Source organism: Lagenorhynchus albirostris, chromosome 2 (assembly GCF_949774975.1).
Source record: "Lagenorhynchus albirostris chromosome 2, mLagAlb1.1, whole genome shotgun sequence".
Classification (NCBI taxonomy): Eukaryota; Metazoa; Chordata; class Mammalia; order Artiodactyla; family Delphinidae; genus Lagenorhynchus; species Lagenorhynchus albirostris.
The window spans coordinates 150,974,180-150,997,769 of NC_083096.1; the positions used below are offsets into that span (position 1 = coordinate 150,974,180).

General features: G+C 47.0%; 2 protein-coding genes across 9 annotated transcripts in view; one reads left to right on the forward strand and one right to left on the reverse strand.

The window, feature by feature from the left end:
* The window catches only part of SZT2 (SZT2 subunit of KICSTOR complex), a 51,215-nt gene extending 37,871 nt beyond the window's left edge, over window positions 1-13,344 (reverse strand). For 3 of the 6 annotated variants that reach the window (XM_060140302.1, XM_060140301.1, XM_060140300.1), the window contains exons 1-4: window positions 13,224-13,343; window positions 2,966-3,091; window positions 2,482-2,655; window positions 2,002-2,172 (exon numbers count right to left, since the gene is read on the reverse strand). In XM_060140302.1, coding sequence (XP_059996285.1) covers window positions 2,002-2,172; window positions 2,482-2,655; window positions 2,966-3,091; window positions 13,224-13,250 — 498 coding nt within the window. In that variant the 5' untranslated portion in view covers window positions 13,251-13,343. Of the gene's footprint in view, window positions 1-2,001; window positions 2,173-2,481; window positions 2,656-2,965; window positions 3,092-13,223 lie in introns of those variants that run through there. The other 3 variants (XR_009538956.1, XM_060140304.1, XM_060140303.1) reach the window with 2 other exon arrangements.
* MED8 (mediator complex subunit 8) lies at window positions 13,288-19,121 on the forward strand. Of its 3 annotated transcripts, none has more exons than XM_060140309.1 (7): window positions 13,288-13,433; window positions 14,676-14,794; window positions 16,043-16,187; window positions 16,876-17,016; window positions 17,208-17,289; window positions 17,654-17,902; window positions 18,562-18,727. In XM_060140309.1, exons 1-7 carry the CDS (start codon window positions 13,428-13,430, stop codon window positions 18,639-18,641), a joined length of 822 nt encoding a protein of 273 aa, XP_059996292.1. In that variant the 5' UTR covers window positions 13,288-13,427; the 3' UTR covers window positions 18,642-18,727. The 3 variants fall into 3 exon arrangements, with proteins under 3 accessions (XP_059996292.1, XP_059996291.1, XP_059996293.1); XM_060140308.1 differs by lacking the exon at window positions 13,288-13,433 and adding an exon at window positions 13,452-13,826 and having other exon boundaries at window positions 18,562-18,726; XM_060140310.1 differs by lacking the exons at window positions 13,288-13,433; window positions 18,562-18,727 and adding exons at window positions 13,458-13,826; window positions 18,743-19,121.
* Window positions 19,122-23,590: the final 4,469 nt, after the last annotated feature.

Here is a 23,590-nt window from a genome sequence, read left to right on the forward strand (position 1 = left end):
TTTTTGTTTGTTTGTTTTGTTTGTTTTGAAAAACAGCAGGAGGCATCTTGAGGGAGCTACAGAGACAAGTGAGGAAGCTGTCTGACTTCTTAGCTGACTTAGTGGCAAGTGGCCCTGGAGGCTTACCTAAGGTCTCACTCCTTGTCTTCTCCACAGCTGCTGTCCTTGTTCAGGACTTATCTCCTCTCCCATGCTGCAATACTCTTCTGCCTGTTCTCCCCAATCCAGAATTTTTCCCCCATCCATCTTTCTCACTGGCCACAAACAAGTGTGATCTTCCTAGTGTTCGCATCTGATCCTGTCACTGACATTCCAAACCTCCAGTGGTTCTCTACCCATGGCTAATAGTTTTAAAAGCTAACATTTGCATGTTTTCTATGTGGCAGGCACCGTTTTAAATGCTTGACATGTATTAATTCAATCACCATGCAACACTGGTACTGTTGACATCCCCATTGTGGAGAAAAGACCCAGATGCACAGAGAGGTTAAGTAACTTGCATAAGAGCACACAGCCAGTAAGTGGTATAGCCAGGAAGCACATAAGGCACTGTTATTCCAGATCCAGTGCTCTTCACCACCACACTAAACTCCCCTACAGAATAAAGTACAAGTTCTTAGCCATGACATTCAAGGCCTTTCATAATTCTGCCCCCACTTATCTCTCCAGTCTCCTCTTTACCACCCCCCTAACCCTCCCCCCATCATTCAAACTTCATTGTGTCCAACTGAGTAACATGTAGTTCCCTAGAACCCCTGTGATTGAGAGCACAGTTTCATAGCTCTGTGTCTTTGCTTTTGCTGGCCCCTCTGCCTGGAAAGCCCATTTCCTCTTCTTTGAATAGTTAACATCAATCAATTCATCCTTCAAGATTCAGTTCAAATGCCTCTTTGTCTCTCCTGTTGCTGCCCCAGGCTTGGCTGGGTGCTCCCATATGACGAGTCAAAACTTATCAGTGCCCTTATCACATTCAACTGAAATTACCCCCTTTAATATCTGTCTCCGCAACTAACTCTCAACCCCTCCCATCAGGACAGGGACAGGGTCTGATTCATCTGTGTCTCCAGGACCTAGCCCAGGCCTGGCATAGATCAGGCTTCAGTAAGTGTTTGTCAAAGTGAACCAAGTGTTGAGTGATTACCTAATATCCAAGCTTTTCCCGCCTTGACTGTGAGCACCTGCAAAGTCTGGGGATGTAGCCCACAACCAACAGTCCTAACACCTGCACTAGGAGAACACTTTAAACCAGGGCAGAGGGCTGGGATCCAGGCATGTACCAATTGCCTTGTGTATATTTCAGCCCCTCAGATACTGTTCCTTGCATCCCCCTCTCTCAAAGCCAGTTTGATAGCTAAGGTGACAATGAAGCCATCAGGGACAATTTCAGGGTAAGCCTCTACCAGTGAGTTGAGGGTGGTTAAGAGTAGATGAAGGGAAACTGGACCAATGCTTATCTAAGCCCAATACAGATATTCCAGTAACAGACTTGGCCATTCTCCAAAAAGGAGTGCCTTCTGATGGCCTGCTTGGGTGCTGGATAAGCCCTGTAATTATCTGTGTGGTCAGTGTTACACCCACCAGTTCACAGGACTCTAGGAGAAAAATGACCCTCCTCTGTCCTTGGAAGAAATTATGTTTCTGGGTCTTTGTTTCTCCTGCTGGTAGTGCAAGGAGTTAGGACATTAGCTAACCTTCTGATGGAACTAAAGGGAGCGGGGGAGAGAAAACAGTCATTCAGCAGCCAGGACCAGAGACTTAGAGGAGGAATGAGAGGGGCATTTGTCCAGTCAATGCCAACTCACCTAACGCTATGGGAAGGCCCTGTAAGACCAGAGCAATGGATGCTTCTTAAGAGGACAGAGACTCACAGAGATGACTAGGAACAGGTTCGAGGAGAGCTGGGGACTTTGGGCACGGACCGTGGAGACAGGATAAGGACTTGGTCAGTGGACTATCCGAAATTAGGTCTGAGGATACAAACTTGAAGAAAGGATGCAATACCTGGTGGGACTGCAAGCCAATGATTGAGGAGTAGGCCTGGATAGTGACGTAGATCTCAGGTTGGAAGTCGATGCAAGATCCAGGCACTCGGAAGGGCCGGAGCAGCCCGCCTAGGCAGCGGGAGAGGGCATGGAAAACTTCATCAAACAAGATCTCGCCTGTGGAATCATCCTGAGGGCAATGCAGAGAAAGGTCTCTCAAGGGTAACCAAAGGCAGCCCTGAGCGGAGGGCAGAAACAAGCAGCTTCCATGGGTCAGTGGGACTCTTAAGGTTGATCACGCATCCAAATACGGTGCCACAGATGAATGGGATCTGTCTTCAAACACCCCCCACTCCTTCCGTTGTGTAAAGGAAACCTGTCTCCTTTCCAAAACGGCATCATTGTGAGATCATTCTTCACTTATCCCAGGCCCCTCCTCTTCTCCTCACTTCCCACCCAATCCTTTCTTCCCACTGTCTCCCCTCAACCAACCCCTTACCACAATGCCAGTAGATGGGCTGAGGTCCAGCTCAATGACAAACCGATACTGCCAGGCCAGGAAGGTGACCCGGGTGGATGGTACAAGGAGGAATGGCCTGGGGACCACCGGTTCCTCTGGCTGCCATCCAGGAGGCAGGACACTGAGGACTTCCAACTCCTGCTCAGACTGAAGCTGCCAATTAGGACGGGGAGGAAAGGGAAGAGTCAGGAAGTCACCCCTTTCTTTCCAGGACATGACTTCCATATCCAAAATGACACACCATTGGTTCTACCTTCTGCAACCCAACCAAGCACTCTTCCGAGCTGGAAAAACAATTAAACAAGATTTCCCCTGGGGAATCATCTTGTGGGCAAAGTCACTTGCCCCTCCTAGAATCAGACCCCTCAGAGTTAGTCTCCCCTCCTGTGTGTTTCCAGCACCCTCCTAAAAAAACAGATCCTCAGGGCTAGCCCTTCACATCCTGTGTGTCTCTGGGCCTCACCAGCATCTCCTGGGGCGTGGCCTGCACAGTCTGATGCAGGTGATTGAGGAACCAAGCCAGGCGAACATTTCGGGATATTCGATAATCCTTTTTCATCAACAGGAACACCTGCCCAGCTTCTTCCACCTGGGGACAAAGAGACATTTAAAAAATCCATAAAAATTCACTAGTTCCTAGTACATATAGATCATGGTGCAAGTAACTTGTCCAAAGAGCTCAGAATCCATTAGTGAGAGGCAAGGCAGCAGAAGTGAAACGTTTACCCCCACCTCAGTGCAAGGGCTTCCCAAGGATTCAATTCTCAACTCTTGGCTCCCATTCCCCCTATAAAGACCTCTATGTAGACCAAGTGACCTTTGCACATTTCAACGGATATGTGAGTTTCTCCTATAAACTCTAAGTTCTATGAGGGTGGGGATTGTGTCTTGCTCTATTTTTGTGTCCCTGTGCTTAGCAAATTGCTTAAAAGAGAGCAGGCAATAATGCCTGGCAGTTTCTCCTAATAAGCCTTGACAACAGCACGCACTAAAGGATCTTCACTGGGTGAATGGCAGCCTACTAAAGATCTCAAAGCCCAGCTTCTGTGGGTCACAGTCTCCCACCCACACCCTTCTCAGCTGTCAACGCTCTAGTTCCTTCCTTCCACTGCCTCATGGGCAGTCGGTTCAACTGTGTCCTAACAAGTGTCAGTTCCCTTGCCCGTGTCCTCACCTGTCACTACACAAGCCCGGCTAAATCTTGACTCAGGATGAATTTGACTTTCTTCCTTATCCACACAAACACCACACCAGCTGTACTTTGACAGAAAGAAACTTGTCACCTCGCCAGTGGTGCCACTTCTAGTGGCCTTTACCAATCCTTTTATTTCTCCCTGGTCAGTAACCTTTCCTTATTCCACTCAGGTTTTCCAATCTCTCAACCCCCGCCATCCCGGCAGATAAATGTGCCTACTGTTTCGCAGAGAAAATAAGGGTCAACTGGTCTGAACTCCCCCAATGTTTCCTCCAGATTAACCCTTATCTGTAACATTCCTTTACCCCCTTACTCTTGCCTCACATGAAAAGATTACTCTCCTCCTGTTTAGACAAACTGCAAATTTCTCCTCCAGTGTTCCTAGTGAGGGGGAAATGACAGGCTGTGAGGAAGTGAGCAGAAGTCAGTGACTACCTGTTGAGAAACGGGATGTTGAAAGGAAGTGAAGATTTTTCTTTTTCAATAATGGGGAAATATGCATGGAGAAGAGATGGAAAAAGTCGTGGAAAAGCAATAATGAAGGGTGCCTGATGTCGGAGAAGAGTGTGGAGAGCAGAGATGCAATGGCTAAAGATGAAGGAAGTCTTTTTTCCTCAGAAGGCAAGCATAAAGAGGTATAGAAACAGATATTAGGAAATGGCATGGATGAGAGAAGAAGGAAGAAGAGGGAAGGAACTCATATTTATTGAGCACCTAAAATACATCCAATTGTACACTGTAAAAGTTCAGTACAAGAATTTCAGACTCAAACAGCCTGGGTTTGAATCCCAATTCAGCCTCTTATTAGCTGTGAGATTGTGGAAAAGGTACTTAAACTATTTAAGCCTCAGTGTCCTCATTTGTAAAATGGAGATAAATCCTAATACCAATCTAATTGTGCTGTCCTGCAGATGAAGGGAAACCGTGCATGTGAAGCACTCAGCATGGTGCATGGCACTTATAAGAATATAATAGAAGTCAACTATTACAGGTTATTACCAGGCCCAGTACTAGGCTCTTTACCTAAGTAACTGCATTCAGTCTTCACACAAAACATTTAATAGAAGAAAGCTGAGGTCCAAAAAAGTTAATTTCTCAGCAGAATTCTTAGCAGAATTCGTAGGCATAGGGCCAGAAGTCAAACCCAGGTTTGATGAGCTGCAAAACCCATCTACTGAGTGTGACAACTGGATCACACTGGGGACTTAAGAGCAGAAAAGATTTAAAGTGGTTACAAGAAGGAACACGATGGGGGTTTATAAATAGAAAGGATGCTCTGACATAATCAAAAAGACAATTTAAACATCAATATGATGTGATTTAGTATTATTTTGTGTTTTGTCTCTGCACCATCTAAAATCACATTTTGGGAAAAACTACTCTCTGTTGTACTGTTTCCCTGCACTGGCCTGAGGCAGGCCCTGGCTAGGATTTTGGATTTTATCCAAGAGTTAGGTCAAGCTACCAAACTCTTTTTTCAGCAGGGCAGTACTATTATATCTGCATTCAAAAAAAATTCCGTCTGGCTACCACATGACTTAGAAAGATCCCCTAACAACCAGGGGAGATGACAATGGCCGAGACCAGAGCTACTCAAAGTAGCCATTCCGTGAACTGCTTGAGACTGTTCCTGAAGAGACAAGTAGTTGTGTGCTAGAATGCAAAACCAGCACTGCCTTTCACTGAGAGAGTCTTGGAAAAGTCAGTTGAACTAACCTTCAAGACAAGTGATCAAGTGAAGTGAGCTCAACTGTACTTTAAGGAATCTTTAAAATAAGATGGACAAGGGGCTTCCCTGGTGGTGCAGTGGTTGAGAGTCCGCCTGCCGATGCAGGGGACACGGGTTCGTGCCCCGGTCCGGGAAGATCCCACATGCCGAGGAGCGGCTGGGCCCGTGAGCCATGGCTGATGGGCCTGCGCGTCCGGAGCCTGTGCTCCGCAACGGGAGAGACCACAACAGTGAGAGGCCCGCGTACCGCAAAAAAAAAAAAAAAAAAGTGGACAAGAACTGGTGATTAACTGAAGTAGGGAGGAAAGTAACCAAAAGAAAAGCCAAAAAAACAAGGTGTCAAGGATGACTAAGGCAACATCAGAAACCAGTAAGTTGTAGGATGATTTCCATTAGCTAGAGAAATCAGATATAGCTATTTCCCATCATTTCTAACCACCACCCCCCTCAAAAGGTCCCATCAAACTGAACGCTCTTATTGCCAAACTCCTAAAAAGACAAAAGGGGTCTACTGGCAAAGAAGGAAACTGCAGCAATTACCTGCCCTCTCTTTCTCTGATCCTTGGTCTCAAAAGGAGATACTCCCATAAATAAATAAATAGAAAAGACGGCCTTCTCCCTGATTAACATCTCGAAAATTCTGCCAGATTGCCTAATTTCTTTCCCACAGTGTTAGTCTATTAACTTGGGTATACTTACATATTGTACTGTAAAACATTTAATATTAACTTTTCATTGGTATTTTGTCAACACCCTTATAAGAAATTCAAGGCCTGATGGCTTCCATATGTATGATTAGAGCACCAATAAACACCATAAAATATATTCATTTGCATTGGGCTTTGGCTTTCTCAGAGAAAGCGCAACTGTGCTCAATGCCAGTAGGCAACCTCTCCCTCAGGATTGGCTGAACTGGTGTGGGTATGATATTAGTGACCTCTCTCGTCTACAAGTTGACTATGCTGGATCCTTGCCAAGGTTCTTATCTAAAAAAGGACGGGCTGGGCTCAGTATTATCAGAATAGGAAGGATATCCCAGTTCAGCAGCCCTTTCTGTTTATCACTCTATCCCCAGAGCCTGGTGCATTGCTTGGCAATAGGATGCTCAATAAAATTTTGCTGAATAAGTGAATTCACTATATGTTCTAAGCTAAGCAAAGCAAACACAGCATTTAAAATGAATCACAGGCAGTACAACTTTTCTTAAGGTAAGGTAATCTTAACACTAGTCTCCATATTTTTCCTTTTGTTCTTCTTTGGTGCTTAGTGAAGACTTTTTTTCAAATGCCAGCCTGTTTCAGTTATGCAAGGAAATATCCAGGAAAGGAGTTTTGGCCCATATTGAGCCAGGGTTAAAGGAGGGAGCACCATGAGGACAGTTGGGGACACTTGCTCACTTCATCTTCTAGGACTAAAATCCTGGCCACTCTGGGTTTAATAAATGAACCTTTCCATGATTCCCTACACTGTTTGTTATCTCTGCTAGGCATTCACAAAGCAGTCTGGACTACTTAATAGCATCCACCACAGTCATAATGAAGAATTTGTGTATTTTTTAATGTTGGTTTCCCCTAGAAGTGTAGAAGCTCCAGGGAGGTAGGGGGTGTCTGTATTGTTCTTTGTTGTGTCTCTAGTAACTAGCGCAGTGCCAAGACACACTAAGGGTTTGAATATTTGTTGAATGAATGTATGAATGAGGGGAATTGCTCTCGCAAGCTATATGTATTCTCTTCTCTATTTCAAGCTATGTTCTTAGTATCTTACCAGAGATTCCTAATTTTTCATTTTTTTCAACATCTGGCTTTTGCTGTTCAAGAGTTCTCATCCTTCCTCATCTGCTTTATGGAAAAACTAACCCAGTCTGTTGTTTGGACTTTGCCTCCCTGAAAGTTGTTTTTACCAAGTTTTTTTTCACTAGTATGTTCTTTACTGGTATCATCTGCTTTTCTACAATTCTGGAATCGGGGGAAGGGGAGTTGTGTAAACTTGAATAGATTTTAGACAGAATTACAGTATTATGGAAAGAAAATGTGATATGATAGCTGAGACTCTGGGCTTGAATTTTAGTTTCCTCCTCTATAAAATACCACCACCTACCCCAATGATGGGTGAAAGCACACTGTAAAGTTAAAAGTGTCACATAAATGCACATAGTAGTGGTAACAAGGTGCTGCTTCTTTGAGTCTGGAGGAAGTCCTGCACAGCCATTCCCCTCAGCTTTTTTGGCTCACCCCCACTTAGCTGGGAGAGTTGGAAATTTCTTCACACTGAGCCAGAGTCTGTCTTGTTGATATTACCTTGGCCTGCTCTTGAAATCTGTTCTCTTGAACATATCTAACTCACTTTGGGTTTTACCTCCTGAGGCCACACAGGGAAAACTCTGAACCTCTGCCAAAGGAGAAGCTATCAAACATCTGATGATGGTTCTGAGTCTTTGATTCTCCATAATAAACATCTCCAGGTTCCTTAAATGTAGCTCAAACGGCATGGTTTCGGGCTTCCCTGGTGGCGCAGTGGTTAAGAATCCGCCTGCCAATGCAGGGGACACGGGTTCGAGCCCTGGTCCGGGAAGATCCCACATTGCCGCGGAGCAACTAAGCCCGTGCACCACAACTACTGAGCCTGCGCTCTAGAGCCCGCGAGCCACAACTGCTGAAGCCCGCGTCCCTAGAGCCCGTGCCCTGCAACAAGAGAAGCCACCGCAATGAGAAGCCCGCACAACGAAGAGTAGCCCCCGCTTGCTGCAACTAGAGAAAGCAAAGACCCAACGCAGCCAAAAATAAATAAAAATAAAATAAAACAAAAAGAAAACGGCATGGTTTCAAGTTCCCTCATTATTTTCGATCTTAGATCACGTGCCTACGAATGAACTCTGGTTGGTCTACTTTTCAACTTAAAATGTGGGGGCCAGAATAGAGCACAATACCCAGGTGAGGTCACAGATTCAGAATCTCCTAGATTCTATTTACTTCAGGCGAAGCTTTACCATGCTACTGACCCAAGAAACCTCTCTGACTTTCTCGCTTCTGCTGCTGCTTAGACACATCCCCCATTCTCTCCTCATGCAGCTGGCTTTTTTGGGACACACACAATTATTCAATTCGTCCTATTACATTGGATAAATCCAGCCTATTTTCTATTGTGAAGCCTGACTACTGTTTTGTCTGCTAGTAAATCCCTTTCCAGCTTAATTTCCCTGCTAATTTGATCAGGATGCCATCAAGTCCTCATCCAAGTCCCAAGAGGACAAAGGCAAGGTGAGCATGCATTCATTTATCAGTCAACAAATTTACGGAGAGCCTGATACACGCTAGCACTGGGCTGGTCCTAAGGATACAATGGAAAGCAAAAATTGGCATTCTCTGCCCTCGCAAGATTTATCCTATAATGGAGGAAAAAACTAATCAAATAATCACTCTAAATACTACATTAATACAGACTTAGTGTGCCAAGGATAAGAATGTGGTTTTATGACAGCATGTAACAAAGTAACCTGACTCAGGCAAGAGTCTTAAGAGAAAGTGAGCCTGAAGACTGAGCAGGGTTGGCCTAGTGTGGAGGGAAAGGGGAATACTCCAGATGGAGGATATAAACAAGCACTGTCCTATTAGAAGATTTTCTTCACACTACTTGTTAGTAGGCTGCTTAATTCCACTGCTGTGCAGCTTCCATTTCTCCACCTTGTTTCGAAGGTTATTTTGAATGACAGACTGACTCTTCAAGGCCAAAGTGAAGTCTAGTTCACCAATCAGTTCTTATAGAATCCACTCTCTTGAAACCAGGAACATTTCCTAACTCGAGTTTTCTCGCAACATTCCCCCCATACGTGATCCTTCCAAGTCAACGACTACATTTTCACAAACATCATCTCTAAGTTTTCTTCACATTCAAGAGGTGATTTAACAGAACTAAAGACTCAAGAATTAATTAAAGCAGCTAGAATGGTATTTTTCCAAGTGTGATCCAAGGACCAGCAGCATCAGAACCACCTGAGGTGCTTGTTAAAATGCAGGTTCCTGGGCACCATCCGAGACCAATTGAATTAAGAGCTGAGAGGGCTTGGGAAGCTATACGTAACAAGCTCCCCCAAGTGATTTTTTGCTTTACTGTTTGAGAATCCCTGAATTAGTTGTGTTCTCCCAGCACCCACACTCATATGGAGCTTTAATCCCTGATACTTAATCCTTCTGAGTCTGAAGTACACTGGAGCAGTCTGGCAAAGGGAAAGCAGGGTTTCTAAGTCAGAGATCTGGATTTAAATCTGGCTCTACTGCTTGCTATCTAGGTGAGCTTGGACAAGTTAGTTTTCCCAGGCCTCAGTTTCTTCATCTATAACATGTGGATAAGAATGTCTACTTCAGGGACTTCCTTGGTGGTGCAGTGGTTAAGAATCCGCCTGCCCAATGCAGGGGACACAGGTTCGAGCCCTGGTCCGGGAAGATCCCACATGCCACGGAGCAACTAAGTCCACGCGCCACAACTACTGAGCCTGCACTCTAGAGCCCGCGAACTACAACTACTGAGCCCAAGTGCCACAACTACTGAAGCCCGTGCGCCTAGAGCCCGTGCTCCACAACAAGAGAAGCCACCGCAATGAGAAGCCCGCACACCGCCACGAAGAGTAGGTCCCACTCGCTGCAACTAAAGTCCACGTGCAGCAACGAAGACCCAATGCAGCCAAAAATAAATAAATAAAATAAATAAATTTAAAAAAAGGAAAAGAATGTCTACTTCAGAAGGATGTTGTGGCAATTAATCAGGAGAGTCAGAACAATGATAGAGGAAGCCTATCATTCTTTGGAAAATTTATTGACGCCTATATACCATTTATAGCAAGATGAATAAAACATTATCAGGCACTGTGCTGCATACCACGTATACCAGGATGAAGCAAACATTGTCCATCTTGTTAATTTGTTGTTTGTTCATTGCCCCTGTCCCTTGGTGGTTAAGGTATAAATTATTCCTGGACTTTTCCAACCCCTGTGCTGTTTTCTGTTAACAGAATCCCACAAAATAATGTAGTCTCCACCTGCCCTTGAACCACTGTACTTATGCCAAAGTCCTGAACCTCTAGCACGGCTTCAACCTGAATCTTCTTCACCAGCCTTCTCTCTCACCCACCTCCATCTGAGTTCGAGCAGCTCGGATCAAACGCTGGTTCTGCTGCTTATTAGTATAAGGCCTTGGTGAAGTTACTTACACTCTCTGTGCCTTAATTTCCTCATCTGAGAAACAGGGATAGTAAGAGTGCTTTTTTTTTTTTAAGATTTTTTTGATGTGGACCATTTTTAAAGTCTTTATTGAATTTGTTACAATATTACTTCTGTTTTATGTTTTGGTTTTTTGGCCGCGAGGCATGTGGGATCTTAGCTCCCCGACCAGGGACCGAACCCGCACCCGCACCCCCTACACTGGAAGGCTTAGTCTTAACCACTGGACTGCCAGGGAAGTCCCAACGGTGCCTATTTCACAGGGGTTTTCCCAGTATTAGATGATACTCAGTAAGCACTCGTGTTAGCTATTCTCACTGCCACTGCGCCCACACTGGCAGCTGCTTCGTCTTAGTTCTCTGAAGGTCCTCAGCTCCTCCTTACCTCAGGATTTTCACTATTCCCTTTGCCTGTAATGCATGCGCTCTGCCTCTTCTCACAGCCACCTTCCACTCCTTCTTCCGGCTTAAATGTCATTCCTCTGAGGCTTTCTGATCCACCCCCTCCACTGAACAATTAGGTTAAGAACCCCTGTTAAACACTCATTCAATCTGTACTTTTCCTTTGAAGCGCTTACTATCATAATTCAACATGTGCACTCCATTAGAATAGGGAATGTGTCTTACACTGCTCCACATCCACCCTGATAATTAGCACAATTCTGAGTCCATAGCAGCAGCATGAAATAATTTAAGTATCTGAGGAATGAATGACTTCTTAAATCTGACTATGCCCAATATTTCTCTCTTGGAATTGTAATAACATCTAACGATCAGTAACTTTTCTGCTCAGGGGCAGAACTCTTCACTCCCTTTACCTTCTGAGATAAAATTTTCAGAAATGTAAATCAAGAATTCAACAAATGAACTTTTGGCTGAGTGAGACTTCCAGGAGCGTATGTCTTGACTCCAAGTTCCCTTAGATCTGCACTGCTCAATATGGTAGCCACCACCATATGGGGCTACTGAGCACTAGAGATGTTGCTAGTCCAAAGTGAGATATGTTGTAAAATACACTCTGGATTTTAAAGACTTGGTACAATAAAAGAATGTTAAATATCTCATAATTTTTAACATTTATTACATATTGAAATGATGTTTTGGAAATAATGGGGTTAAAGAAAAATATATTATTAAAGTTAATTTTACCTGTTTTTACCTTTTTAAATGTGGCTACTAGAAAACTGACATATATGCCTTGCATTGGATGCAATGCTGTTTTAGACTACCTGCCTAACGGGTATGTTGTATTTCACCACAACATCCCTCCATTTCTTCTCATTTTAATCCATAACAAAACATACTCCAAACACCTTCATCGGTTTTTCTCAATGATATTTCTGATGCATAGGCTACTCCATCACCCCTGTCAACACATCTGATCCTTTTTAATAGGGTAGTTTCCTACAACCATATTTAATCTTGGGGCTCGCGACATCGAATTGGAGATTTACCATCCTGTGGCTACTTTATTATTTATACTTTAAACATTATGACTAAGAACACAGGATCTACAGCAGACCACCAGTTTTGGAGTCCTGGCTCTGGTACTTACTAGCTGTGCAACTTTATTACTCTTAATATCTATCTCTGTGCCTCAGTTTCCTCAACCGAAAAAAGGGGATGATAATATTGTCTACTGCGTAGGGTTCAGAGTATTAACTGATGTTGGTAAAGTGCTGAGATGGTCCCTGACACACAGTAAGCATTCAATAAGTAATGACAACTATCTGCATCATACACATCTCTCACCCTTCCCATCTACTCATATATTCTCTTGTAACACTGCGCCCCTCTCCTAGTGACGTTGTTCTTTCCAAATCTGAGATTTTACACTCAGATCTTCTAACTCCAAAACTCTGCTACACCCCAGCTGAGAGTAGCACTTGGGTAAGGTACTTCTCTCGATTTTCAGTTTCTTACCTGTAAATGACAGTGGGTATTGCCACCTTCCTTTGCACAAGTTTGAATGACACAATGTATATAAAGTTCCTTGCATGGTCCTTGGCACCTTATGGATACTTTATTTGCATTTTCTGATTTAAAACATGTGACCCTAACAATACACCAATGATATGTACTTTATGGAGAAGGAAACAGGCCGGGAAGTCAAGACTTGCCCGAAGTTGCACAGATAGTTACACGGCAGCGCCAATACCGGAACGAGGCTTCTCTCTGAGTCAAATGTTTTTTCATGAAACCAAAGCTGCTCTCCAAAAGCATGAGCGCTAGAACTAAATTCATGCTGTTTATGGCATTCCAATATTTGAAGAAATGCAGCAACTGGCAAAGCTGCCCACTGAAACTGCAACGGAAAATCAAAATACAGGTTTTCTTAATACCATTTTGAGGTCAAAGAACCCGAGAGCCCTAGAGTTGGCGTCGTGGATGAAATTTCGGCAAACAAAACAGCGACAAGCTCCTCCTCTAGGCCCCCCGGGAAAGTGCGGGGAAGGAGATAACGAATGTTTGGGCTTCGGGCTAGCCCGGCGGCTCCGGACCCGGAGGAGGCCACGGCCGCGCCCGGCCGCCGGACCCTCCCCCTCGGATCTCGGGACCCAGCGCTGCGCCCGCCCGCCCCTCACCTCCGGCTCCGGGCGCTCCAAGGCCATCACACAGCCCTCCCGCGCTGGCCCGGGTCAGAGAAGCTGCTCCGCTCGTGACCCCTGACCTGGCGGCCTGGCGACCAGCGAGACAGGAAGTGAGGGGGAGGGCCGAGTCCTGAGCTTTCTGATTGGCTGACTTGGGAAACGGAAGAGGAAGTCTTTGACACCGCCCCTGTTGCCGCAATGCAGGTGAGGGCCAGGTTGGCGCTAGTGACCGCTAGCTAGCTTCGGGTATCGGGGACCGGGAGTGGGCTGGCGGAGGAGGGAGTGAGGAGTTGGGGCTGAGAGGAGGGGGTAGAGCCCTCGACCGTCGAATAAGGGGACGCGCGATGGGGCAGAGGCCCACTGGCGAGGGAGCGGCGCAGATGAGAGATGGGGGTAGAGCCCGGCTGACGGGAGACAGACTGCGGTTAAGTCGGGAGGGAGAAGGCAGCACTGACTTGCTAGGGTGTGGGAAAGGATCAGGTTGTAATTTGGGAAGGTTGAGGTGCAGTCCAAGGAAGACGACTCAAGAAAGTGGTGGATCGGCTCAGGCCCCGGCCTAGGCTGTTGGATGGCCGTTGTCGGATGCCGACCGAACAGGTAATCTGTAATTGGAGAGAAGCCCGAGGGTGGAAGGAATTGTGGGACCGCGGTGGCCAAAAGCCAGACTAATATAATCTGAGGCCGTGGGTGGACCCAGGATCAAGGCTTCTGTCCTGCACGTTGGCAATTTGCTAAGACAGTTTTGCTTCATTCTTCCTAGTCTGTGCCCGTTTTTCATTTGTCACTTAGTTTCTTGCAGCTGGTAGCCTCTCCGTAAGTTTTTATAGGTTGACTAAGCTTGTGAAAGGGGCACAGGAATATTGGCACAGAGATAAAATGAGTGCAGATTAATTTAGCAAGGAGGAGGTTGAAGGAGCAAAGACTGAGGGCAAATGAAGGTGGGGGATGGCAGCGGTGGTGGCGGCGGCAGTGGCAGGTATTCAGAAGAGCCTTCATGTGTAGGTAGATTTTCCAGAGATTGTATCATGGGCAAGAACGGCTACACTCACCGGCAGGTTTTAGGACAGAGGAAGTCAGAGTATGTATGCTGCAGAGGTGCCCAAAAGACAATAAACCCCAGGCATTAGGTCTGGTGAAAATTACTCAGTGGGAGAGAATAGAGTGTACCTAATACAGAGAAAAACCAGGCCTGGGTTAGGAGCAATGAGAGAAAGGAATCAGTAGGTAGGAGGAATTGAGGTCAGATGAATGGGTGTAAAGATCTAAGGGTTGACGCTGTCTGTAACCCTAATACCAAAGAAAGTAAACAACCTGGCTCTCACTGTGCCAATGAGATCCTGTGTCACTGGACTGGTATCGCACACTGTCATCCTGGCTTTTCAGCCTTCCTCTGTATGTGTCATCCTCACACTCATCTGAGTAACCAACCTATTCCTATTGGTGCAGAGGGAGGAGAAGCAGCTTGAGGCATCATTAGATGCACTGCTGAGTCAAGTGGCTGATCTGAAGAATTCGCTGGGGAGTTTCATTTACAAGTTGGAGAATGAATATGACCGGCTGACCTGGTAAGGGTTGCCAGGGCAAGCTGGGGAGGGCTCCATGGATGGGGGGCCAGGCCACCTGCTGGCTAGGACATCTCCAGTGACGTAACCATTTATCAGTTTGCAAACATCTCTTGATTTAGAAAGAGTTGGGTTTCCCAACATTTAACACTGAAGTTGGCTTTGGGCCCCCATGGTAAGGAAGTAGAGAAATGCCCAGTTTCCCAGCCCAGGTTCTCACTAGCTTTTTTTTTTTTTTTTTTTTTGGTGGTACACGGGCCTCTCACTGTTGTGGCCTCTTCCGTTGTGGAGCACAGGCTCCGGACGCGCAGGCTCAGCGGCCGTGGCTCATGGGCCCAGCCTCTCTGCGGCATGTGGGATCTTCCCGGACCGGGGCACGAACCCGCGTCCCCTGCAGCGGCAGGCGGACTCTCAACCACTGCGCCACCAGGGAAGCCCCTCTCACTAGCTTTTGATTCTCATCATTTGACTTCTCTGGGAGGAGGTCCTCCCGCAGTGGGTCCTCCCACTACAGTATTCATACTGGATCTCTTGCCATGGATGTTGCTGAGTCTTTTAGGTCCAATCTACTCTGGAAGTGTGGATACTATTTTTAGGCCAGAAGGGAGACTTTTACCCAGTTTCTGAAGTTTTAGTGATAATAGTGTAGCCATGGTTCCTATTTTGCCATTGTCCTTACCCCCATTCAAATATAGTAGTCCCCCCTAATCTGTGGGGGATAAGTTCTAAGACCCTCTGTGGATGCCTGAAACTGTGAAAGTACTGAAACCTATACTGTATATACTATGTTTTTTTTTCTATACTAATGGGGTGGGTAGCGTATACAGCATGGATATGCTGGACAAAGGGGTGATTAACGTCCTGGGTGGGACAGAGCAGGATGAAGCAAGATTTCATCACGCTGCTCAGAACAGCGCCCAGTTTAAAACTTATGGATTGTTTTTTTCTGGAATTTGCCATTTAATATTTTTGGACTGTGGTTGACCACGGGTAGATGAAATCTTGGAAAGTGAAACTGCAGATAAGGGGGGCCTGCTATAATGACCTGCCTTTCTTCTCCATCTGTATCAGAAACTGAAAGTGTGTCCCTCTTTCTTAACCCCATAATCCCTGTGAGCCAGGCTAGTTCCTGCCCAGGCCAGCCGTAGGGCTATGAGTGTTTTGGGGGTGAGTCTGGGTATTCCTAGTCTGAAGGACCCCCTTTGAGGCTCCTTTACTGGGAACATTCTGACACCTTCTTTCCACCACCAGGCCATCTGTCCTGGACAGCTTTGCCTTGCTCTCTGGACAGTTGAACACTCTGAACAAGGTCTTGAAGCATGAAAAGACACCACTGTTCCGTAACCAGGTCATCATCCCTCTGGTGTTGTCCCCAGACCGAGATGAAGATCTCATGGTAAGAGGAGGAGAGGGATGCAACTTGGGAAATTAAGTTCTTAGATGAGGACTGAGGGTACAGTGGTTGGTTGGCTATTCTAGAAGTTCTGAATCTGCAGTAGTGTGTGGCAGTAAGAAGTGAGGGCTGCATTTCGGAGGCTTTGCTTTTTGTCCTTCTGGAGTTGGGAGAGCCATTCCCAAACTGAATTAATCTGAGGCATATGTCACCAAGACAAAGACCTTTTTCCTCCAACACCTGTCTTGAGCAGAAAGTATGTTCTTTTGTGACTTCTTCTTTTTTTGTTTTGTTTTGTTTTGTTGTCGTCGTTGTTTTTTGGCTGAGCTGCGCGGCATGTGGGATCTTAGTTCCCCGACCAGGGATCCAGCCCATGCTCCCTGCAGTGAAAGCACGGAGCCTTAACCTTTGGACCACCAGGGAAGTCCCTGACTTTTTCTCTTTCAATCTTTGATTTAAATGTGGCAGAAAGAGGTTTATCCTTAGGTCTGGTAGAGATAGGGGAGTGAGTAGACAGAACTGAAGGATGGAGTGAGGGGGATAGTGTCTTAGGAAACCAGATATTGTTAGTCTCAGGTTGTGTTTTCCCTGAAAATGCACTGTTTGCCTGTGGAAGGAACTATGTATATATCAGGCCAGATTGAATCTTCTTGGAGTGCACAGTAGGATCAGTAAAATCTGTGTGTTACAGAGGCAGACTGAAGGACGGGTACCTGTTTTTAGCCATGAGGTGGTCCCTGACCATCTGAGAACCAAGCCTGACCCTGAGGTAGAAGAGCAAGAGAAGCAGCTGACAACGGATGCTGCCCGCATTGGTGCTGATGCAGCTCAGGTTGGACTGAGTCACTGCCCTGCTGCCCCCACCCCAAATTTTATCATGAGAAGCTGGGCATTACCACCTCTGTATGGTAGGGATGCACAGCTGGTTACCCTCAGTTGCCCCTGGAATAGCCCAAGGAAGAAACTTCCCCGTAATCATTTCTTGCTTGCCCTAATCTCTGCACAAATTTATGTGTGTTGCAGAAGCAGATCCAGAGCTTGAATAAAATGTGCTCAAACCTTCTGGAGAAAATCAGCAAAGAGGAACGAGAAGCGGAGAGTGGAGGTATGGAGGGATTGGTGGCAAAACGGAGGAGGAAAGAGGGATAAGATCAATAGGAAGGGTGGTGTTGGTAGTGGTGAAGTGAGGACGAAAGGATGTGCTGCTTGGGAAAAGGTATGCGTCCATTCTGTTAGCCTTTTGTATTTCTGGCCAGCCCTGGAGCAGGTGGAAGAAATGGGCAAAGGGAGAAGGGAGTATTCTGAGATAGTCATGGGGGTCCTCTGGCTCTTCCTCTGGGCTGCCAGGGAGCCTAGATTCTGCTGAAGTCAGAACTCCAAGCCCTGGTACCCATACTGGTCTTCCTGCTGCTAGGTTCGGTCCAGGGCCAGAGGCATACCTCGGGGTCCCCACTTACCTTTTTCTTCAGGTCTCCGGCCGAACAAGCAGACCTTTAACCCAGCAGACACCAATGCGTTAGTGGCAGCTGTTGCCTTTGGGAAGGGGCTGTCTAATTGGAGGCCTTCAGGCAGCAGTGGTCCTGGCCAGCCGGGCCAGCCAGGAGCTGGGACAATCCTCGCAGGAGCCTCAGGACTACAGCAGGTGCAGATGGCAGGAGCTCCGAGTCAGCAGCAGCCAATGCTCAGTGGGGTGCAGATGGCCCAAGCAGGTCAACCAGGTAAGGTGACAGGGATTGGCATGGTGGCAGACCTTGAGCAGGGAAGTGGGAATAAGCTGGGTTATCTGGGGCCCCAGCGTCCCCAGAGCTGGAGATACTCTCCTTTTCTCCCTTGGACTGTGACCCAGAAAAAAAACTTTTGGAGTAAAAGTCTCATTTGAGACCCTTAATAGGTACCTGACAATGAGGAAGAACTTTAACAAGCAGAAACTGCTCTCGCCTCCCACCCCATCTCAGACCTCGGTCTCAACTACCCTTCTGTCCCCTTTAACTCTGGGTATTAGGTGTGTTCTCACTGTCTTGTCTTAGGTAGAAAAATGAATGGTCAGACCTTCATTAGGACCATTGGGTAGGTGTGTTGGGAATGGATAAGCAGGCAAGTTTCCCGGTGCTGCGTGTATTCCTTTCTCTGTATCCTGTCTCTCCTGCTCGCTTTTAGTAATTATAAGAGCAGCCTGGCAGAGTTCAGATGCAAGCAGCTAGAAGAGGTATTTTCTTCCAAGCTGTCCAGACAAAGGGACAATTAAAATAAGAGAGAACATAGCACTCTTTTACCTGTGACATTAAATGGGGGTCCCACAGATTTAGTTCTCTTTTTCTAGGAGGGGGTGAGCAGGAGCCAGGTGTGTTCCAACCCCTCCCACTATTCCTCCTCCTAGACATCTTCAGGGAGAGGGCTGGACGAAGAGCCATACCTCTGAGCCTTGCCGTCCAGGGTCAGATGCCACAGAGATTCTGAGATGATAGCGGAGGTGCAGAAGGGAACCTGAGGGACCACATTTCTGATTTACCATGAACGTCTTACTGTGCTTCAGGTGTCTTTCTTCATGTTCCTTTTAGGGAAAATGCCAAGTGGAATAAAAACCAACATCAAGTCGGCTTCCATGCATCCCTACCAGCGGTGAGTGTGGCCGACAACCTCCACTCCCAGGTGCTCTTTGCAGAGTTGGGCAGTGAAGCTGCCTTTTGCCCAAAGCTGACCTAGATGGGTATAATAAAAAGAATACGGGCTTTCAGCCACAGACAGATCCCATCTCCACTGCCGACTAGCTGTGTGACTTTGGGCAAGTGACCTAATTTTTCTGAGCCGGTTTTCTTGTTTATAAATGGTGATAATACCTACCTCATAGGGTTGTTGTGAGGATTAAAATGGGAAAATGAATGTAAAACACTTGGCACAGTCTATGAAATAATGAGTATTCAATAAATGAGAGTTTCTACAGCCACTTCTCCCCACTGCCCCCTCTTCAGTCCTCGATCCAGAACTTATCCTGATCTGATACTGCTTCATGTCTGTGGTGAGCTGATGGACACAAGAGCATGGACCACTCAGCTCTGTTTGAAAGCCTGTGCTTATTTCGTGCTGCCAGAAACGGTGACAGCCTCTGTGTCCTTAGAAGCCTGCTGTCTCCGCAGGCCTTCCTGCCCAGATTCCATCCTGGCCATCTCTCCAAGCTGCAGGTGACGAGGCTTCTGGTCTGAGACAGACCGTCCACTTGTGGCTCTGGAGAAGCTCAGGCCTGCTCTGTTCTCCATCCTCTGAGAAGCCAGTTCAGCTCTTATCTGGGAAATAGTCACAAAGTACCCTGTCCTTTACCCTACACCTCACACACGAAGGAAGATGTTGAAGGCCCGGTATATGGGGGCTTCTTCAGGAAGTGGCTCTACCAGGCAGGACGATGTGAGAAAGGGTTTTTCTTAGCAGATGAAAAAGTCCCTTGTTCCCCAGACTCTTTTTTTCTTATTTTAGAGGGAGAGGGGAATTGTACCTCACACCATCTTTCATCATGGTTGAGTTATCCTCATAATTTGCCTGGTTCCTGGGCTCCAGCCAGGATGGTTTTTCTCCAGTACACTGAGCCTGTGGTTCCAATAAGGGCCAGGTGGATGGCGGGAGGTGGCAGCCGCCAGTACTTTTGCCTGCTTTTATAAAGCTGAGAGCAGAGTGGGCTTGGGTCTCCAGCTTAAGCTGCCTTGCTTAGCTCTCTGTTGTGAGCTAGGGCAGGGGTTGAGTCAGCAGAAGTGGACCAAAGGGTTTCTCTGAATAAAGTTATTTAAGTTGATGGCCACTGTATCAGGGTTAATCTGACAGATAAATTGAGACAGCTATGTAGGGATTGGAGACTACATGTCAGAGACTTTCAAGGTTGCTGCAAGGCAATTCTAATTTGTTTTCCAATAAAAAGTTTTCTTAGCTTTGATCTAAATGTCCTGAGAGGTAATAGGAGGCCCTTCTCACACCTTCCAGCTGCCTTTTTTCTGTTCTCTTCTGTCACACATTAGTACTTTGGCATTTGTTCAGTGCCAGGCAGAATTCTGCCAGGCTGTGGCAGCAAAGGGCTGGAAAAGTGGTTGCAGATGTCACATCCGTTCCCGTTCCATCAAGACAAGAAATGGTATTCACACAGCTCACTGATCATAGCACACAGGAGCACGGAAAGTCCTGCCATCAGCTCTGAGGCAATGTCAGACCTGTCCCCCACTTCAACAGTGCTCCCTTACCGGTCTATCAGCCCACTCAGATGTTCCTTATCTTCTCTTCCCTTCACACTGGAAATGTCAGAGCTAACTGTCATATTGGATAGAGTTCAAGGTGTGCTTCTCTAAAACCCCTGGAGCATCTTTTGGTGACTTCTGTCCTTTATTCTACCAAAAGATTCCTTCCTATTGAAAGTTTCTTGAAAACTTTTTGGACCTATTGAAACCACCCCAAGTTTCTTTGTTGTCCCAGGCTAAAATCGACGTTGTTCCCAAAGTACCATCTGAAATGGATTCCTTGTCCTCCCAGAGTGGAAATGTCCTCCTGCGCCAGCAGGGACATATGCAGGACCCCACCTACATCTTGTGCCCTTAAACCAACAGTCCTTACTCCGCAGGCACTCATGTCTTTATATTCACTCCGGGAGCACGTGCTCTCATTCCCACCCCCTCAACCCCAGATCCTCTGGAGTGCACAAACCTATGTAGCATTGCCAACTTTGGGGCCCATACAGCCCAGTAAATGCCTCAATGGAGAGTATCTCCCATCCCTAACACACTCATTCCCAAAGGAGGGAATACAGGGTTTCCTTTCAAGAAGAGGACACTGACCTGCTCCCTTGCTCAGATTTCAGATTTGCAAAAGATGGCCCTCTTGCCCCACTCTGGTAGTGTTGCTCAGTTTCTGATGGCTCTGTTTGGCCTAGGTCTTGTGTTTTCTCCTACTCTTGGGGCCCCGGGAGAATGAGATTAGGCCATCGTCTCCCAGGTGTGTGTCTGGGGTGGGGAAAGAAGCAGCAGCTGTGAAACTTCAGTATTCTGTAGCACAGAGGTCATCCTGCTGAAGGTGGATGCATCAGTGTTCCCACGACACCCATTGCTAGGACCACTCCCTCTCCAGCTCTGCCCTGAGGCTGGGACTCAGTCATTGTTGAATGTCCCTTTTGCTGATTGCCCCAGTCACCCTGTTCTCTTCCCCTCCTGGTGTCTATTGCTGCCCTGCCTAGCTAGGTCACCTAACTTCACCTTGCATTTTCTTGGGAAACAGCCAAGGTAGATAGGTTGTTCTAGCTAAGTGCTCCTTCTAACTCCATTATCAGTCCTGCCATGAGGACTGAGCTGCAGCGGGTGTAGCGCCCACCTCCTGTCCTGCTGTTGAAGGGAAGAAGCTGAGCTCTGCAGGAATGCCCCAGTGCAAGGCTGGTCCCTTTCCCACCCCCTTCTCACCTCCCCCAGGCAGCTGGGAACAACCTCTCCCTTTGTCTGAGCTTCTTGTACAGAATAATCCTCCTTATGGACAATGTATTCTCTGTGCCCTGTGGACACAGGAGCCGTGTGAGCTGATCCCAGCACCAGGCAGGACGGAGGCGGAATCCTTCCAAATGCCCACCCTAGGTCAACTCCTGATTACTGTTCAGAGAAACTACCAAGGGGTGTACATTTTCTTCCATCTGTTCCAGATTTGGGGGGCTAGCCTATTGAAGTTTAGCAGTGGACCAGGAGTAGGGTTGGGGGCTGTGGTCCCTCTCTGGTTCAGTCCGGAGGGTTCACTGTACCAACCTATGGAGGCTCGATGTGGCTCTGGCCCATCAGCTTTGAACGCACAGGGGCTAACACTTGGAAGGGATTTGCCACCCTGCAGATGGGGCTTTCTAACTGGAACAGAAGGTGAACTCCAATCCATCTGACAGGGCCAGGGCATCCATTGCTTCAACATGTGTTTTGTCCCACAGGACAAACTTCCTCTCTTCTTCCCTTTAACTTATCTCTCTTTTGTTCTTGAGCTCCTGTGCGTCTCTGAGGCAGCTCCTGGATCTCTGTTGTCATCTCTTTTTTTTTTTTGCGCTACGCGGGTCTCTCCCTGTCGTGGCCTCTCCCATAGCGGAGCACAGGCTCCGGATGTGCAGGCTCAGCGGCCATGGCTCACGGGCCCAGCCGCTCCACGGCATGTGGGATCCTCCTGGACCGGGGCATGAACCCGTGTCCCCTGCATCGGCAGGCGGACTCTCAACCACTGCGCCACCAGGGAAGCCCTGTTGTCATCTCTTGATGAGTTCACATGTTCTCAAGATGTCGCCTACCACTTGGACATGGCAGCTTCCCCAAGTACATCATGGACAAGGCCCCTGACTTCCCTATAGGCCTCGGTTTTCTCGCCTAGGTGCTCCCAGTGATCCTTCCTAGCTTTAAAGTCTCTGGCAATGATTCTCCAGCCTGTTTATCCCCTGGCATTTTTCATATTCCTCATTGCATGACTATGTTATTATAGGCTAGGTTTTTCCTAGATCAGCCCGCCAATCCCTTGAATCCCTCCAAACTGTTCCTAAAGTTCCCTGTCACCTGCAGCTTAAAATACCCACATCCCTCTAGATCACTTCCCTAAAATTGTTTTCTAGCTTTCACTAGTTCTTTAGTGAAAATTCATCAAAGAGGTAGTAAGTTACCTCAGAGATAAATGCATTGAATGCCAGAAGTCACCTTCCCACTCAGGGAGCCCCCTCTCTCCCCTGGGCAAGATATATGTACCAGAGAGACTCCCCCATAAAAGCAGTAAATTATACTTTTCCATGTCATGATACCCTTCCTTACTAAATCAAATCCAAGGAGCCCTAGGCTGCTCCCCTTCCCGCTTTGCCTCAGCCATTCCACTGCCTTCCCTGGCCCTCACCCGAATTTCCCTAGTTTATGGTCATTTTGATTCTTCATCTTCTCTGGCCCACACCCCAAATGTAGAGCATCCTTATTTCTTTTTTTGCACTAATTTCTCTGGGCTGCACCCATTTTCATGGCCTTGGTTAGTATCCTTCCATGTTAGTCCTTCTTGAGTCCATGTCCCCACTCACTGACACACAGCCACGCTCGTGAAATACAGAGCCTACCATTTTCCTGCACACCTCCCATTCACTCTTTAGCCCCACTTCCACCCTTCCTCGGGAACTACCCTGTCTCAGATCACTGCTGACCTGATGGCTAAATCCAGACTTTTTTCAGTCCTTATATTTCTTACTTATCTCCATGGTGTTTAACAGTGCTGGCCATTAACTTTTCACCTCTTGCCCTTCACCGGCTCCCACCTCTCTGGCCATTCCTTCTCTGCAGCTCTTGGCCTTTTGTCCCTCTGCCTGCTTCCTTTTTTTAAAAAAAAGCATTTATTTATTCAGTTGCGCTGGGTCTTAGTTGCGGCAGGTGGGCTCCTTAGTTGTGGCATGC

Excerpts from the sequence above, each read along its gene's own strand:
- MED8 (XM_060140308.1), top strand. Across the intron at positions 16,188-16,875 it reads ACCGAGATGAAGATCTCATG|AGGCAGACTGAAGGACGGGT; the intron begins GTAAGAGGAGGA and ends TGTGTGTTACAG. Across the intron at positions 17,017-17,207 it reads TTGGTGCTGATGCAGCTCAG|AAGCAGATCCAGAGCTTGAA; the intron begins GTTGGACTGAGT and ends TGTGTGTTGCAG.